Genomic DNA, 16,706 nt, shown 5'->3' on the forward strand with positions numbered 1-16,706 from the left:
GACACATGGGATGATTTACAATACTGAAACGACTTGTTGACTATTCTCTCTTTCCTGTTTTTATGGACCATTGGTCTAACCCAGTATGGCCATTCTTATGTTCTTATGATAAGTAAAGCTGGTAATTCTGCCTGGTAGTTAAGGTTCCTTGATACTTCCCATTATAAAACCCTGTTTTCAGTTATTTGTAACTTTACCAGACGTTAACAATTTGGGTTGAAATTTTGCATGCCAGGTGTCTGTCTCGGTCTGATTTTTGTTTTTTGTTTTTAAGTTTCAGCAAAAATGGTTCTGCCATTTCTGAGAACAAGACTAGGGAAAAATACATTTATTTTGCCCAGGTTAAAAAAATTCCTATAGCAGTTTCATTTAAAGCCTTTAGCTCCCCAGGGTTTTGTGGAAAATTTGTGAAATTTGGCCTGGCCTGGGGATATGCATTTTTGCTGTTCCCTTGACAAAATGCCAAATCTGGCTAAGTTATTAGCTTTTGAAAAGTTTCAGTTTGCACATGCACAGTAGAGATGTGAGAGTTTGGCAGCTAAATTCTGCGAAGATTCCATCTATACCGAGCATGCTCCAGCCCGTGGCTGCAGGGGATGAGCAGGGTTTTGCCGGCAAGTGCTGCTCCTGACTGCTCTGGTACTGGGCATAGGAACTGAGAGCCAGGAGATGGTCTTTATTGTACCCCCAATGCTCCCTGGGCTGGCACTCAAGCAGTGTTGCGGAGAACACAGCTTGACTCAAATGCAGAAGATAAGAGGCAAATGGAGCGCAGGGCATAGCAGAGGGAGTAGTGGACAAGGACCATGGGGTGGGGAGAGACTGGGACTGGGACCTGGCAACTGGATCTGGACACAGAGGAGGCTGGCACTGGCTGGACAGCTGTACCTGCTATTTTAACAGAGGCCTGGGGGAAACACCAATGATAGGAAGATATTGAAATATAATTCTCAAAGTATTCTCAATTCCCAAAGCATTATCAAACCAAAACGGATCCCTTACTGCTATATGTCTGATCCAGTGCACTAAATGCCCTAATAACAACTGTGTGGATGAAACCAGACAATCATCCTCACACAGAGAAATGATACAAGAGGCTGGGCAAACACCTTTCACAAAACAGTTACTCCATAGCTCACCTCTCAGGCTGCGTCCTCAAAGGAAAGCTGCACAATGGCTTCAAAAGATGCCCCTGGGAACTTGAATTTATAACTTTGCTAGACACTAAAAATCATGGACTGAACAGAGACACCGGATTTATGAAAAGAAAAGGAGTACTTGTGGCACCGTAGAGACTAACCAATTTATTTGAGCATAAGCTTTCGTGAGCTACAGCTCACTTCATCGGAAGTTGCATCCGATGAAGTGAGCTGTAGCTCACGAAAGCTCATGCTCAAATAAATTGGTTAGTCTCTACGGTGCCACAAGTACTCCTTTTCTTTCTGCAAATACAGACGAACACAGCTGTTACTCTGAAACCGGATTTATGGCTTCTTACAATGATCCGTAACCCACTAGCCCCATGACTGGAGAGTTGTTAACAGTCCACTCCACCTTGAATGGTCTCTTATAATAAGTGTTAAATACTTGTGCTAAAGAATCTGTTCCACCTTGTATTTAGCTGTGGCACTGACTGCATTTCACAGAGCCAAAGAGGAGCTTGGTGTAACTTGAAAGCTTGTCTCATTCACCAACAGAAGTTGGTTCAATAAAAGATATTACCTCAGCCATGTTGTCTCTCTAATGTGCCTAATAAGGCATTTCTAAATCTGAGCAATTAACATGAAGTCCTAGTGACAGTGTTTAATGGTGCCTTTTTTTTATTTCTAGCACAATGAGTATAGACGATGATACCCAATGGCTTGAGTGGGTAACGAAGCAGTTTGAAAGCATCGCTGGGGAAGGTAAAGAAATTGACTTGGAAGAATTCAAAACTGCTCTGAAAGTGAAAGAGGCAAGTTGTTTGGGGGGAGTTTGGCTGATGATCTGCTGTGTTTCTGTTCAGATAGCCAGATGTGAGCTCAGACTGTAGAGGTATTATTAGACTTCACCCTTTTGTTAGTAGTTAGTGCCAAATAATACTGGCAGATTGAAAAGGGTCTGTGGTCTGTTGTTGTCCTGTCTTAATTAGAAAAGTTTCAGAGTAACAGCCGTGTTAGTCTGTATTCGCAAAAAGAAAAGGAGTACTTGTGGCACCTTAGAGACTAACCAATTTATTTGAGCATAAGCTTTCGTGAGCTACAGCTCACTTCATCGGATGCATACTGTGGAAAGTGTAGAAGATCTTTTTCTATACACACAAAGCATGAAAAAGTACCTCCTCCCACCCCACTCTCCTGCTGCCCCCCCAACCTGAAGCAAATACTCACCAGCAACCACATACCACACAACAGAACCACTAACCCAGGAACCTATCCTTGCAACAAAGCCCGTTGCCAACTGTGCCCACATATCTATTCAGGGGACACCATCACAGGGCCTAATAACATCAGCCACACTATCAGAGGCTCGTTCACCTGCACATCCACCAATGTGATATATGCCATCATGTGCCAGCAATGCCCCTCTGCCATGTACATTGGTCAAACTGGACAGTCTCTACGTAAAAGAATAAATGGACACAAATCAGATGTCAAGAATTATAACATTCATAAACCAGTCGGAGAACACTTCAATCTCTCTGGTCATGCAATTACAGACATGAAAGTTGTGATATTACAACAAAAAAACTTCAAATCCAGACTCCAGCAAGAAACTTTTGAATTGGAATTCATTTGCAAATTTGATACAATTAACTTAGGCTTGAATAGAGACTGGGAGTGGCTGAGTCATTATGCAAGGTAACCTATTTCCCCTTGTTTCCCCCACCCCCCCAGACGTTCTTGTTAAACCCTGGATTTGTGCTGGAAATGGCCAACCTTGATTATCATACACATTGTAAGGAGAGTGATCACTTTAGATAAGCTATTACCAGCAGGAGAGTGGGGTGGGAGGAGGTATTTTTTCATGCTGTGTGTGTATATAAAAAGATCTTCTACACTTTCCGCAGTATGCATCCGATGAAGTGAGCTGTAGCTCACGAAAGCTTATGCTCAAATAAATTGGTTAGTCTCTAAGGTGCCACAAGTACTCCTTTTCTAATTAGAAAAGTGAAGCTTAAAAACAGAATGGTGGGGCTAATGAAGAAGGGTTATAAAGAGCTTTGATTATCACAGTACTCGTCGTATATTGTTAGCAGTGATGGAAACCACAGGCGAAAGACTAGGGATAAATCTTTAAGTCTTAGTCTGTTCGTCTGACTAGTTTTTCCTAAGGTTGTCCATCACCATGATATTCAGCCCTTACTAAGCCAAAATTTCCATTGATGTTAATGGAAAAGTTCTGGCTTGGGTTTATAAGGAGTTCCCCTCAAGTGTTGTTGAAAATATTTGTTCTCCTTTCTGTAGTCCTTCTTCGCGGAGAGGTTCTTTGCATTGTTTGATTCTGATGGGAGTGGAACCATTAGTTTAGATGAGTTACTCAAAGCCTTGAACCTTCTCATACATGGAGACGAAACAGACAAGCTAAGATTCCTCTTCCAAGTTTACGACGTAGATGGTAAGATTCTGAAGAACATACTTACCCCCAGTTGTCATTTGGATATCAATGCTGCTGTCCTCCTGACCATGAGAGTGCTTCTGCCTTCTTAAAGATGGGTGGAGGGGACATGCCATTAGCATATATTTATATGAATCGGACAGCTCAGCTGAAGCCATTCTCTAATATTCTATAGCGCCACCCTTGTCCTCTTTCAGCACAACATAGATTTCTCTCCTGAATTAAAGCAATCTGTCTTAGAACTATCGGTAATGGACACTTCTAAACCATCTATCAAGCTTAACTTTGAAATCCATGACTTTTCAATCTTCCCCATCTGTGATGAAAGTCTCAAAAATACCCATAAAAGGCAGCAATTAAACTAGCTTCAATTGTAAGTTCTACCTCGGTATGTTCTTACCCTAGATGCTGGAGAGGAGCCAAACCTTTAGGGCTAGATTCACCAAGGGGACTTACACACCTCACTGCTACGTTCGGAACCTAAGTCCAAACTTTAGATCATCAGAGCTACTGCTGCCTAAGTCCCTATGTTTCCATTTGTAAAGTCCCCTAGGTACCTCCACCTCTGTCATGGGGTACATACACAGCCACCTCAGTCCTGACACTGCCAAGGAGCTCAGCACCTAACTCACAACTCAGCCCCAGGAGGATTCTTGAACTAGGCCTTCCTTCATCTATCTCACTTGTGGGGCCAGATCGGGTCGGTGTGCTGAGAGACCCCCTTAGAGCACATCTAGTGGATCAGACCCCACACAGAATACAGCCAGGGCAGGCGGGTCCCCCCCCTCCCACTTTTACCCAATAGCCCAGTGGCTGCAGCACTCACCAGGATGTGAGAGACCCCGATTCAAATCCTCACTCTGCTAGGGGTAGAGCAGGGATTTGAACCCAGATCGGTCGCCTCCTAGCTGAGTCCTCTCACCACTGGATCATGGGGTAACTCCCTCCCAATCTCCCTTGTTGGAGCTGTTCCACTCTGTATAAATAATTAAATATTAATTGGGCCACAGAGAGAGAGAGAGTATGCCTACGCCACAATCAGAGGTGTGACTGTGGCATGCGTAGCCATCCCCATCAATAGCAGTGAAGCCATGGCAGCACTGGTTGTACAAGTCCATGCAAGATTCTGGATATGTATTCAGGTGGCTAGCCCATGCTGCCACAGCATCATTATTATTGTTATTCGAGCAAGCTACATGACAGCTAGCTCAGGGATGTCGACACACGCTGCAGTCACACCTCTGATTTCGGTACACAGAGAAAGAGATTAATTAATTAATGCACTGATTGCACCAATGACTATTTTAATTATTTATACACGGTATTTAAACACACCCAGTGAAGAACAAGTGCAGTCAAAGACAATAAAAAGTATTTTGTTAACAAAACATATTTGTTCAAAAATATTATTTATAGTGAATGGTTTGATCAAAACTACAGGGGCAAGTTTGAAGCTAGGGACCTGATTCTAAAACATACCTGCCTCAACTTGAAATTTGCAAAGAGGTTTAGTTTTGAGGGTCATGCTTTTTTGTTTGGTCCAGTATTGACATTCTGGTACATGTGAAACGTTGGTTTATATACAGGCTAGGAAAAGTGAAAACATCAGCAAAATAAACGTCCCAGTTCTGACCTGGCAGTATTTTCTGCTCTGACCTAATTGAGCTTAAAGGATTGGCTACAAAACTAAGAACCAGATCTCTTTCCAAGCTAATTTGTCTTTACATTTTGCAGCCAGTTAAGCATGTCTGTGTGGATTTCATAATGGTGAACATTGTCAATCAAGATTGGAATTCACATTCTCAAAATAGTTGTTTCACATAGATCACTCACTACTTAATCTACATTAAACTGATTTTTTTCTAATCTATCAACAATTAGCCAACCTTACCCTTGGGGCACAATTTCCCAATGAAAATCCTGAGTGCAAGGAAGGAGGCCTGTTTCTGTATCCAAGGGGAAGATAAAACTAAAAGCACCCAGGGTTTTCATAAACCCGTTCACTAGCTGTTGTGTATCCTTTTGTTGTCTTGGTAACACAGGAGCAAATGTGTTATTACTTTCATCTGTGTCAGATGCAAATTCTTGCTCATTGTAGGCAGTGGTTCCATCGACCCGGATGAACTGCGCACAGTCCTGAAATCATGTCTGAAGGAGAGCACAATATCCTTGCCAGAGGAGAAACTGGATGACCTCACGCTGGCTCTTTTTGAGTCGGCTGACAAAGACAACAGTGGCTCCATCACTTTTGAGGAACTCAAGGAGGAACTAGAATGCTTTCCAGAGGTCATGGAGAACTTAACCATAAGGTAATGGCTTTGACAGGCCCCTCTGGGTTCCTAATCAGCGCTGTATATTAGAACTGCATTTTCCTTGGTAGCACCTTGCTCTTCCCCAATTTCACAGGCTCCTTCAATATCATTATTTATGCTCATAGCGACCTCCCCGCGGAGGGGTGCTTTTTATTTTTTCCCTTTGCGATTAAGTGTCCCTGTACCAAACCCTTCCCTCATCGGGAGAGCACGAGGCCTGGGATCCCGTCCGAGGCCTGGGATCCCGTCCGAGGCCTGGGATCCCGTCCGAGGCCTGGGATCCCGTCCGAGGCCTGGAGGTGATTTTTGAGAAGCAGCTCATTTAAAGGAAGCTGCATCCCTTCTGTCCACAATGGGGCTGCTTGGACATTCTCAGGGCAAGACACCCACCATGCTGTGCTCCAACTACACAGACTTGGCATGCTTGAGTCTATTGCTGGCAGCTGCCATCGAGCAGGGAGCTGGCATGGTTTGTGACACTCGCTTACCGATGCCCAGTATGAGAAACCGGACACCAGTTTCTGTGCTGCTGCAGTGCAGGACTAACCATCAGAACAGGGCAGTGATGTTTAAAAATGAAGGGCCTAAGATCCTGAGCATCTCCTGCGAGGCACTGCAAGCATCCCCTGCTGAAATGAAGAGCATGGTTCCACTTCAGAAATGCTGCTTGTCGTGTGCTGTGAAATGCTCTTCCCGGAGGAGAAGAGGCCAGGAGTGAGTCTTGCCATGTGAACCATCAGAATGTGAACGGGAGCAAAATACTGTAGTGTTCTAGACGTTACACATCACAATTGACTCTCCTCCTAATCTGTACAATTAAAGGCCCATCTAGAGCCGAGGGTAGCGGTATCATTCAGGATGGTTCCCCTCTCTCAATAGATACTTCAGTAGAGATACCGTCAGAATGTGAGGAGCCCAGTGGGATACCTCTCATTCTTATTTCCATAAGGCGAATCTCCTGATTCCACCTAATCAGCATTAACTGAGGGACATTGACCCTTCTCCGGCATTGTGGAATGACTTAGGCACATCATCTCCACCTATTCGGTTTCCTCCTGTTAGTGACTTACAGCTGCCTTTCCACTTTCTGTGCTTCAAGAAGTTGGGACTTCAGGGTGCCTCCATCTGTCCATTTATTGTAGGCTCCCACTGCTCACCTTTGTGGCCATTACAGCCCCCGGGAAGGAGGGTTTGTGTTCCAGTAACTTTATCCAAATCCTTCTCCACCAATCCTGATTCATCTAGGAACCAGTAGTGCACTGCGTGAGCAGAGCAACCCAGGGGACATTCCAGACGGTAAACCAAGAGCTCAGGCCAAAGGCAGCCAGAGTTTATACTCTTCTACTGCTCTCAATCTATCCAAAGGGTCCCAGAGGTATGATATGCTCAAGATGGTACAAAATGGCTGCAATCTCTTCCCTGCAGCCCGGTGGAAGACCAGCACCAACGTGTAGGGGCATGCAGTCATCATCATCGTCTTGGCAAATCCCAAAGGGGCATGGCCTTCTTGCAAACCTAGCACCACCCAGATCGATCTCTGGCAAGATGGTTAAGGTGGTCTGATTGTGCGTTCGGTTTCTCTCTAGCACTGGCAAGCGTGTTGCGCCACTGAAGCTTTTGGTGCCCTCATAGTCACTGGCCGTGTAGCAACATTCCTTGGTACATACACGCTGGACTTCGTTGGTCTTCCATTCTAATAATATAGCCATACCAACCAAGCCGCTAAAACCGAACCAGTGCTGATGGAGGCGGTTGCTGGGTTTGGCTTTGAATATCCTTGTTGCTGAGCTTGTCCTGCCATTTGACATGCAGGAGGAGACCGAGAATTGAACACGTCAATCCAGTGACCTTCAGCCCGCCTCTGTGCCCATGTTTCGTATCCATACAACAGAGCAGCTTTGTAGCAAACATGATGTCACGACTTCCCCACAAAGGCTGCTGGTGGGCCCCAAACATGGAAGCCGCTGCTGCTGTGCAAGCGTCCACATCTTACAAGCCTCCTTCAGCCCTATCTGGGACACTGCCCATGTATTTGACAGCTGCCACCTGCTCGATGACCCATCCGGATGGGTTAATATCAAGCTGGTTGTAAGCTGGAGCTGGAGGCTGTTTGATGCTATGGCCAGGGACTTAGTTTTATATGGATTATATGGAGGTGTAAAGTCTGGGGGCAGGAACGCTACTTGCAGTTGAAACCCAAAGGAGAGCATCCTGCAGCTGCTGCCACTGGCAACCCTGGGAGTTCCCCTTGGAGAGTGGGTGCAGGGCCTTCCCCAGTGCTCTTCTCACAGCTGCAGAGCCTGGGAGCTGGTTGCTTTGTAACAGACCTCTTCCCTTCATGTTCCCTCCCTTTCCAACAGTGCCGCCAACTGGCTAAAGCCCCCGACCGTGGAACAGAAGAGCCACACGCCGCGCTACTTAACCCCAGCCTACTGGCACAACAACAGGAGCAAGCTGCTCTTCATGGGCAGCTACCTGTGCCTGAATACCCTCCTCTTCACCTGGGCTGCTCTGCGGCACACGCCCCTCGGGGGCTGGGTCATGATGGCGAAAGGCTGCGGGCAGTGTCTGAACTTCAACTGCACCTTCCTTGGGGTGAGTCCTGTGCCTCTCCAGACAGATGGGGGCGGTCACACCTCCCTCCCAGTGCTCTTGGAGGGTTCATGAATCAGGGGTCACAAGGGGCTGAGGTTAGTGCTTGCGTGGCAGGGGTTCTAGAAGAGTGAAGCATGGAATCGTAGAAATGTGGGCCTGGAAGGGACCCGGAGAGGTCATCGGGTCCAGTCCTCTGCGCTGAGGCAGGACCACGCAAACCTAGACCATGCCTGACAGGAGGTTGTCCAACTTGTGCTTAGAAACCTCCAGTGATGGGGATTCCACAACCTCCCTTGGGAGCCTGGTCCAGAGTTTAACTACCCTTATGGTTAGAAAGTTTTTCCTAATATCTAACCTACATCTCCCTTGCTGCAGATTGAGCCCATTACTACTTGTCCTACCTTCAGTGGCCATGGAGAATAATTGATTACTGTCCTCTTTATAACAGCTCTTAACATATTTGCAGACTGTTCTCAGGTCCCCCTTCAGACTTCTTTCCTCAAGACTAAACATGCCCAGTTTTGTTAACCTTTCCTCACAGGTCAGGTTTTCTAAACTGTTGATCATTTTGGTTTCTCTCCTCTGGACTCTCAAATTTGTCCACATCCTTCCTTGTATGTGGTTCCCAGAGGTGGATGCAATTCTCCAGCTGAGGCCAACATCCCAGAATGATATTAGTCTTTTTCACAACTGCATCACATTGTTGACTCATATTCAATCTGTGATCCACTCCAACCCCCGGACCCTTTCCAGCAGTACTGCCACCTGGCTAGTTATTTCCCTTCACCCTGCATGCACTCAGGAAATAGGATTTCTAAGGGAGAGGGGATTCTTGCTTTTTCTATGAGGGCATGCAGCAGTTCTGCTTTGCTTATGTTCAAAAGGGGAAATGTTGGCAATCATTAAGACAAGTACTTTGCCTTTGTCTTTATTGAATTTCATCTTGTTGATTTCAGACCAATTCTCCAATTTGTAACAGTTGTTTTGAATTCTAATCCTGTCTCGAAAGCGCTTGAAACCCTTCCCAACTTGGTGTCATCCACAAATTGTATAAGCCTACTCCATTATCCACGTTATTAATGAAAATATTGACTAGTACCAGACTCGACAAACCCCACAGGACTGTGTTCTCATTACTTTGACAACACTTCAGCTGGAAGAATCATAAGGCATGTCCACTCTGGAGCATTATTTCCAGTTTGGGTAGAGCCGTGCTAACTCTGATGGAGCTAAAAATAGAGCCATAGGTACATCCTTGGGGCAGCTGCACGGGTGTCAGGGTCAGCCAGCTGCCCCGAGTACGTACCTAGGGTTGTCCTGCCACCTCTGCAGCTGTGGCTACTATTTTAAGCATGCTAGCTCGACCAAAGCTAGCACGGTATGTCTACCCGAGCCGGGAATTACTCCTCCAGCTCCTCTGTAGACATGGCCCAGGTTACCGTGGAACTCACTGGGCCGGCCACACTGCTCTTTGCAATGGCAGGAAATGGAACGCGTGGTCGTGTCACTCTCTGAGGAATATTTCCGAGAATCAGACAATCAAAGTTAAAAATAAAAAGTTAAAGAATAACAGACAGGAAGAAGGATATGAACTATGTGAGAGCAAGTAAAACCAGGACTGTCCTCACCCCAGAGCAGCCAGTACAAAGACATCCCTCTGGTCTTCTTTAGCTTTTACTCAAAGGTAAAGAGGGGTAGGATGGCCCCATGAGAAGGGCACTGGGCTCGGACTCAGGAGAGCTGGGTTCAGCTCCTGACTGTGACCCTGGGCGAGTCTTTTTACCATCTGTCTTGTCAGGATGATGTTACTACCTCACCTTAGCAAAGGGCTTTGAAGTAAGTTTGTTGGGTGGAGTTAAGGGCTGTGATACACGGAGGTCAGACCAGATGATCTGATGGTCCCTTCTGGCCCTAAACTCTATGGCCCTGTCTCCTGATGGAAAGGGCTGTAACAGCAAAGCGTGACTGTTACTGTCATCCGGTTCTCAAAGGTGCTCATGCTGCGCCGTTGCCTGACGTGGTTGCGAGCTACCTGGGTTGCGAAAGTTTTCCCGCTAGACCAAAACGTCCTCTTCCACCAGCTCGTGGGGTACGTGGTGGGGGCTCTCACAGCAGTTCACACCGGAGCACATGTGGGGAACTTTGGTGAGTAGTAAATCCTCTGCTTGCCCATGCCCCCATGCAATAATTGCTATGATTCTTTTATTTGCAATATGCTTTGCTCATGCAACCATTCTTCTAACGTACTATGAAAATCTTGAGTGATCTAAAGAGGAAAAACCATCAATTATTAAAATGGAAAATGCCAACTCCTCTTTAACTATAAAGAACATCAGCTACTAAAAAAAAAGGATTGAAATCTACATTAAATATAGACTTGATAAAGCAGCATTTTCTAAAGTATGGGGTGCACCCCCTGGTGAGAGGGTAATGGGGGCATGAAAGACCAGCCAGCAGGGTGCAGACAAACCTCTTCATTGTTCTCCAGGGTCTGAGCTTTTAACAAAAAAGTTGGTCTCTAGGTGTTATGATTGCAAAGAAACCGTTCAAAACATGACTCCTGGATAACCAATGTAGCCTTGATCTACCTGAATTAAAGAGATCCTGAGACAATAGCTCTGATAGGGGAAACTGCCTTGTGTGTAACTGACATAGGAACATCTACCTGAGTTTGCAATAAAAAACAATAACTCTGAGGTGTGATTTGCCCCATTCATTTTGGATACCAATAATAAAGCTTCTTTAAATGTCAGCCTTTTTAACTGCACATCAAGGGATGTAAGAAAAGAGAGGAAGAATTGTAAAGTTTGCTCCAGCATGTCCTAAAGTAGAGGGGGATTCTAGGGATTATCCAGGGGAGAGCATGGGGGGCATGGAAGATGTATACATTTAACAAGAGCAGGCCTTTAATGAGATACGGTGAGACTGAAGGGGCAAAATTGATTCCATATTCCTAAAGGGGGCGGGGTTCAGCTTTCAAAAGTTTGGGGAGCAATTGATTTAAGGCAGGTTTACTTGTAAGATCAGCTCAGCATTTTATTTTCACTCTTCCCATTGCTAATAATTGTGTAAGGTTTCAACTAAGGTAGAAGTGTATATGAGACAGGAAGGGATTGGCGCTGTACGTAATCCACTGGTTCATTGTGTGTTGTCCCCCTCTAGTGGCTTCCCCTGATACGAGGTTAAAAGCTTTTTACAGTTACCAGCTAATGGGGTTTCTCTTTAGCTCAAGTGCTCCAGATTTTGGGTTCAGTCCCTGCTGACAACCCATGTTTGAAGTGAGTTGTGGAATGTGATCCTGCTTTGAGACAAATCATTCAGCAGTCCTGACTTCAACTTCCTCTGATTTATAAGGGCACCCCTGAGGTATTTGGTGGGAGGGTGGGGTGTAGTTTTGTTTTTTGCATAAATTATATATTGTATTAATAAGTATAAAGAAAGGAGACATGATTGCAACTGGAACAGGATTAGTGCCATGGGGTCCCAGGACCACAGCCCAGTAAGGGAAAGGATTGCTTTATATTCCATTGCTCTGAAAGCTTTTTTGGTCAAAGAAGGGTTAATATTACTCCATGGGAGACCTTGGTACATGGCCCCTTGTTGTTGTCATCATTGTGTATCTCTGAGATACACTGCATCTGAGGTGTGTGTGGCATTTTACAGACAAATGAACGGATCAGGGACCGCAGCTCCTAGGAGTTCATGGCCACATTGGAACGCCCAGTATCCCCTTGTTGATCCTGTACTCCTTGTGGAAAGCGCTAATCCCTTTGGCTGCTGCTGCTCTGCAGCCCCATGTTTCTCTGTGTTTAGTCAGGCTGACTCAGATCCAGGATCGCCCCGCGCTTTGGGAATATCTGTTCACCACTCGGCCCGGGATTGGCTGGATTCACGGGAGCGCCTCGCTCACTGGGATTGCACTGCAGATCCTCATCTGCATGATGCTAGTGTGTTCCAGCACCTTTGTCCGGAAGAGCGGCCATTTTGAGGTACTCCCCAGCTGCACTCTGCAAGTGGGGTTTGGTTTTGCTTGTGCCCCCTCCGTTACAGTGCAGTCATGTATGCTCCAGTGTCTCCCATTCTGCATCCCATTGAGACTTGCATATTTTCTGCCAGGATCATTTTCATACATTTCTTCCCACAGTGATTCCAGTCGCAGCACGATGATAACGTGTTAGTCCCTCTCCAGGCGGCACTGTGTAAACTGGTAGCTGATCTTAGAGGTTCATTTAACTGAATCCCATGCAGCCAAACTCCTATGTAGAAAGACAGCAGGAAAAACCTGCTCACAAGGGCAGGGGGTGGGTGGGGAACAAAGCTCTTTAATGGGTTAAGAAATAAAACCCAGCAATTCAGACAAACTCAGGTAATTACATCCCTCGTGAGGCCAAGTTAGGAACTCTCATCCAATGACACTTCTCCTACTGCATGTGGGTGGTTAGTGCAGGAACTGGCTCCTTGACTGCAAAGCTGCCCAATGCAGATGGACGTTCAGTGCTTGAGGGGCTTACAAGGGCTTTGCTTTTACTCTATGCCTGGCACCAACTTGCTGTGCACAACAACCAGATCTTCACAACGTCCTGCCCAGACTCTCCATCTGGGAAGCACGGCCCCCAATGCCACAGAGGTCATGTGCCCTCTCTTCCGCTCTGTTACACCTGTATAAATCCAGAGTGACTCCACTGATTTCAGGGGCCTCCTGGGGCAGGTTCTGACCTCAGTTACTCTTGTGTTGGCCAGGAATGGCAATGCTGAAGTCCTTGGAGGTTCCACATTTACACCAGAATAACTGAGAGCTACGTCTCAGTGGCTCCTTACTGCTAAGAATGACTGTTTTTTCATACCTGTCCACGGCCGCTGTTGGCTGGGCTGGAAAGCCGAGCTGGAGCGTACTGTATCTGGTGCCTAGAAATACCAGTGAAAACAATGATGGAAAACTAGTGACACTTTACCTAAACTATAGCCACAGTTGGGCTGTATCTTTTGCCACCACTGCACTCATTAGTCTCTCTTGCTGTTCATCACTGACGTCAGGCTGGTATCTCCAGTGATCCGTTATTGTTGTGACCTGCAGGTCTTCTACTGGACTCATCTGTCCTACATCTCCATCTGGGCTTTGTTAATCCTCCATGGGCCTAATTTCTGGAAATGGTTTGTGGTTCCTGGATTTCTGTTTGTGGTGGAGAAGACAATTGGCATTGCTGTGTCACGCATGGGCGGGCTGTACGTTGTGGAAATCAACCTCCTGCCATCAAAGGTTTGTTCCCAAAGTGATCCAAGGATGCGCAGTTATGGGAATATGTTTTAAAAATACTGCTGGGGCTGGGGTGAGATGTGAAATAAAGAATTGGAAATTGAGCTTACTAGGGTCTATTCCTAGTTCTGCCACTGACTTGCTGCATGACCTTGGGGAAGTCACTTCACCCCTCTTTGCCTCTCTTTCCTGTTCCCTAAAATGGGGATAAAAATCCTCGCCCTACTTCACAGGAGCATTTTTGTCATTTGTAAGGTGCTTTGCGATTCCAGTGAAAAGCACTCTATAATAACTATTTTTATATGACACGGGAAAAGGAAGGAAAAGTGAGACAAAAGAGGTATTAAAAAGACAAATTCAGATTGTCTACTGTGTATTATGGCAACGTGCTGGAGTGGCAGCATTCCCTAGACTCATGGAAATTAGAAATGGCAGTGCTGAAATAGGGAGGCAGTCTGGCTTAGTAGGTAAAGCACCAGCATGGGATTCAGGAGATCTGGGTTCAATTCCTGTCTCTATTCACCAGACTTTGGGCAAGTTTCTGTGCCTCAGTTTCTCCTCTGTAAAATGTGGATACTGATCCTCTTTGTAAAGTGATTTGAGATCTGCTAAGAGCTGGGGGTTATTATTCTTTCACGTGGTGCAAAAGTGGTCCTTACATTATATGGCCTGGGGCATTAATTAATCTATTTTAAGTGTCTAAAGGGTTGTCCTCCGCCTTCTTTTGGGTCGCTGCTCCACAAGCCAATGTGAAAAGCACAACAAACGGCACAGAATCATGGTTTAGTATTTGGCCAGTCAAGGCGTTCTCTTGAGCTGCATCTTGACTTGTCTGATAATGAAACAATCTGCAGAAAGTGTGTTACCTGCAATCCTCTGTCAGCGTTAATAGTACCTTTTCAGCAAACATTGACACAGAGGCCCGTGCCTGGGCACCCATTTCCAGTGGCCTCTCTATGGAAGCAGGCTTGGGGCAGATATCAGTCACACCTCTGCAGTTGAGGGGGCCTGGCTGTACCAACAGAGAGGTAGCTCGACATCTGTATGCTGTAAAATATGCCCACAATTATTTGCGTGCTCAAAACTGCAGGCACAGACTTGGAGGCTGTTGTGCTCTGGAGAAGCTATGCCAGTGGAAGAGGCTTAGGGTAACGTACAGTCTGCCGGGTTCTCTTGTGTGCAGAGAAATTTTCTACCTCTTGGCTTTTCATTTCAATCAAGGTGACTCATCTTGTGATTAAGAGACCACAGTTTTTCCACTACAAGCCTGGAGACTACGTTTACCTGAATATCCCAGCGATTGCGAAGTATGAATGGCATCCTTTCACCATTAGCAGCGCTCCTGAACAACAAGGTATGTGGTTATACTGGACACCAGAACTGCGCCATTTTGCTATTTAATCGGAATGGTTACTTACAAAAAGGCTAGAATGATAAAGTAACAGAGAGAGACCATTTGGTATGGTGCAGCGAGATTTTGCAGCAAACGGGCTACGTTTGAAGTAACTGAGTCAATATCCAAGAATCATTTAATTAGGTGCTCTAGCTGTGGCATGCCGAGAAGCAGGTGTGTGTTTTTTTTTTTTTTTTTAAATCATATAAGAAAGGAAGCTCTTTGCCAGTCTGGTTTCCCTGTGCTGAGCTGGGACTTGTATTCCACCTCACCTTCTTCGCCCAGCAGACGTGAGCTCCACACTTCTGGAAGGAGAAGCAGATGGGCATAACTCACAGCAGCCGCCTCTGACCTCTGCTTCCCCCATCCCTGCTGAAAGGGAACATTTCCACCTGCCCTGCAGCTCTGCCCTTCCCCCTTTTGTGGAATCATGGGAAATGTGGCTTCTCTGAGGAAAAACAAAGACGAAAAAACTGTCTCATCCAAATCACTTATTTCCGTGCAATTCGAGAAATACTGCCGTATATTCCATGCTCAGAAAGGGGCTGACTATCTTAGGGGTAACATGTCATCTCATGTACGGATCCTGCGAATGCAGCTGATACATTGGATGATTGACCTAATTGAAATGGCCAGCGCATTTCTTCGGTTAGCTTTCCTTAGCAGCCTTGTTACTCCCTCTGGTGTTTCTGAAAGCTTGGAATTCAGCCTTAACTTAAATGCTGGGCCAAAATCTGTTCTCCGTGAAGTCCAGGATAACTGCACTGGACTTCTTAGAAATTCCTCTAGATTTTTACTGGTGTAACCGAGACAAGAACTTGGCCTGTTGATTTTAAAATACATCACTCTGCTTCTTGCCTGGAGAAAGTTTCAGTCCAGCTGTATGATTCCCTCATCAGAATATTTATACAAGGCTCCTTCTTATTTCACCGTAGTCTGCCTTCATTTCACAGATACCATCTGGCTGCATATAAGATCACAAGGACAATGGACCAGCAGACTCTATGAATATTTCAGGTGGCCTGAACCACTCAGCCAGGAGCCTAAACGGCTAATGAGAAATCTAAGAAAGCAGAGGTACCACAAATGGACCCAGGTTTGTAATGGACAGGGATTATTTTTATGAATCACTTTTTATAGTTTAAAATAGGAGTGCCTTTAGTTTGCTTTCTGTGAAATGTGTTAGGGTACGATAGTGCCTGCAGCTGCCACTAGGTGACGGTGACACTGGCATCAGCATGGGAGAGGGACCCTGCCTGTATTTATCCTCGCACATTGCCCTAGGTGGAGGCTGTTCATTTCTTCCTGGTGAGGACACCCAAAAAAGTAAGAATATTCAGTTGCTACAAGCCTGTGGCTTGTGGGATCAGAAATGTCTGGGTTGCTCAGGCTGATGTCCTAGTATCAGACGTACAGAGGGCTCTGTTAGCTTATTAAAACACGCCACAGAGTTCCGTATCTGATGCTTCCCCGTGGACAGTCACCGCTATGTTTCGGATCGGAATTGTGTGTCTTCCAGTAGAGTCGTTGCTACTTCCTATTTCTCAAACAGCAG

At 45.8% G+C, this 16,706-nt stretch overlaps 1 protein-coding gene across 21 annotated transcripts in view; it reads left to right on the plus strand.

The window, feature by feature from the left end:
• Positions 1-16,706, plus strand: part of NOX5 (NADPH oxidase 5) — a 107,112-nt gene that overhangs the window by 76,948 nt on the left and 13,458 nt on the right. For 20 of the 21 annotated variants that reach the window (XR_013636457.1, XM_073304460.2, XM_073304451.2 and 17 more), the window contains 9 exons: positions 1,831-1,954; positions 3,447-3,597; positions 5,696-5,906; positions 8,270-8,504; positions 10,496-10,649; positions 12,318-12,493; positions 13,579-13,761; positions 14,980-15,112; positions 16,087-16,247. Coding sequence is in view for 20 of the 21 variants with exons in the window: in XM_073304460.2 (XP_073160561.1) it covers positions 1,831-1,954; positions 3,447-3,597; positions 5,696-5,906; positions 8,270-8,504; positions 10,496-10,649; positions 12,318-12,493; positions 13,579-13,761; positions 14,980-15,112; positions 16,087-16,247 (1,528 nt within the window). In the remaining variant the exon portion in view is untranslated. The remainder of the gene's footprint in view (positions 1-1,830; positions 1,955-3,446; positions 3,598-5,695; positions 5,907-8,269; positions 8,505-10,495; positions 10,650-12,317; positions 12,494-13,578; positions 13,762-14,979; positions 15,113-16,086; positions 16,248-16,706) is intronic. The other variant, XM_073304457.2, reaches the window with a different exon arrangement.

The sequence above is a fragment of the Lepidochelys kempii genome, chromosome 10, assembly GCF_965140285.1.
Source record: "Lepidochelys kempii isolate rLepKem1 chromosome 10, rLepKem1.hap1, whole genome shotgun sequence".
In the NCBI taxonomy this organism is placed as follows: Eukaryota; Metazoa; Chordata; order Testudines; family Cheloniidae; genus Lepidochelys; species Lepidochelys kempii.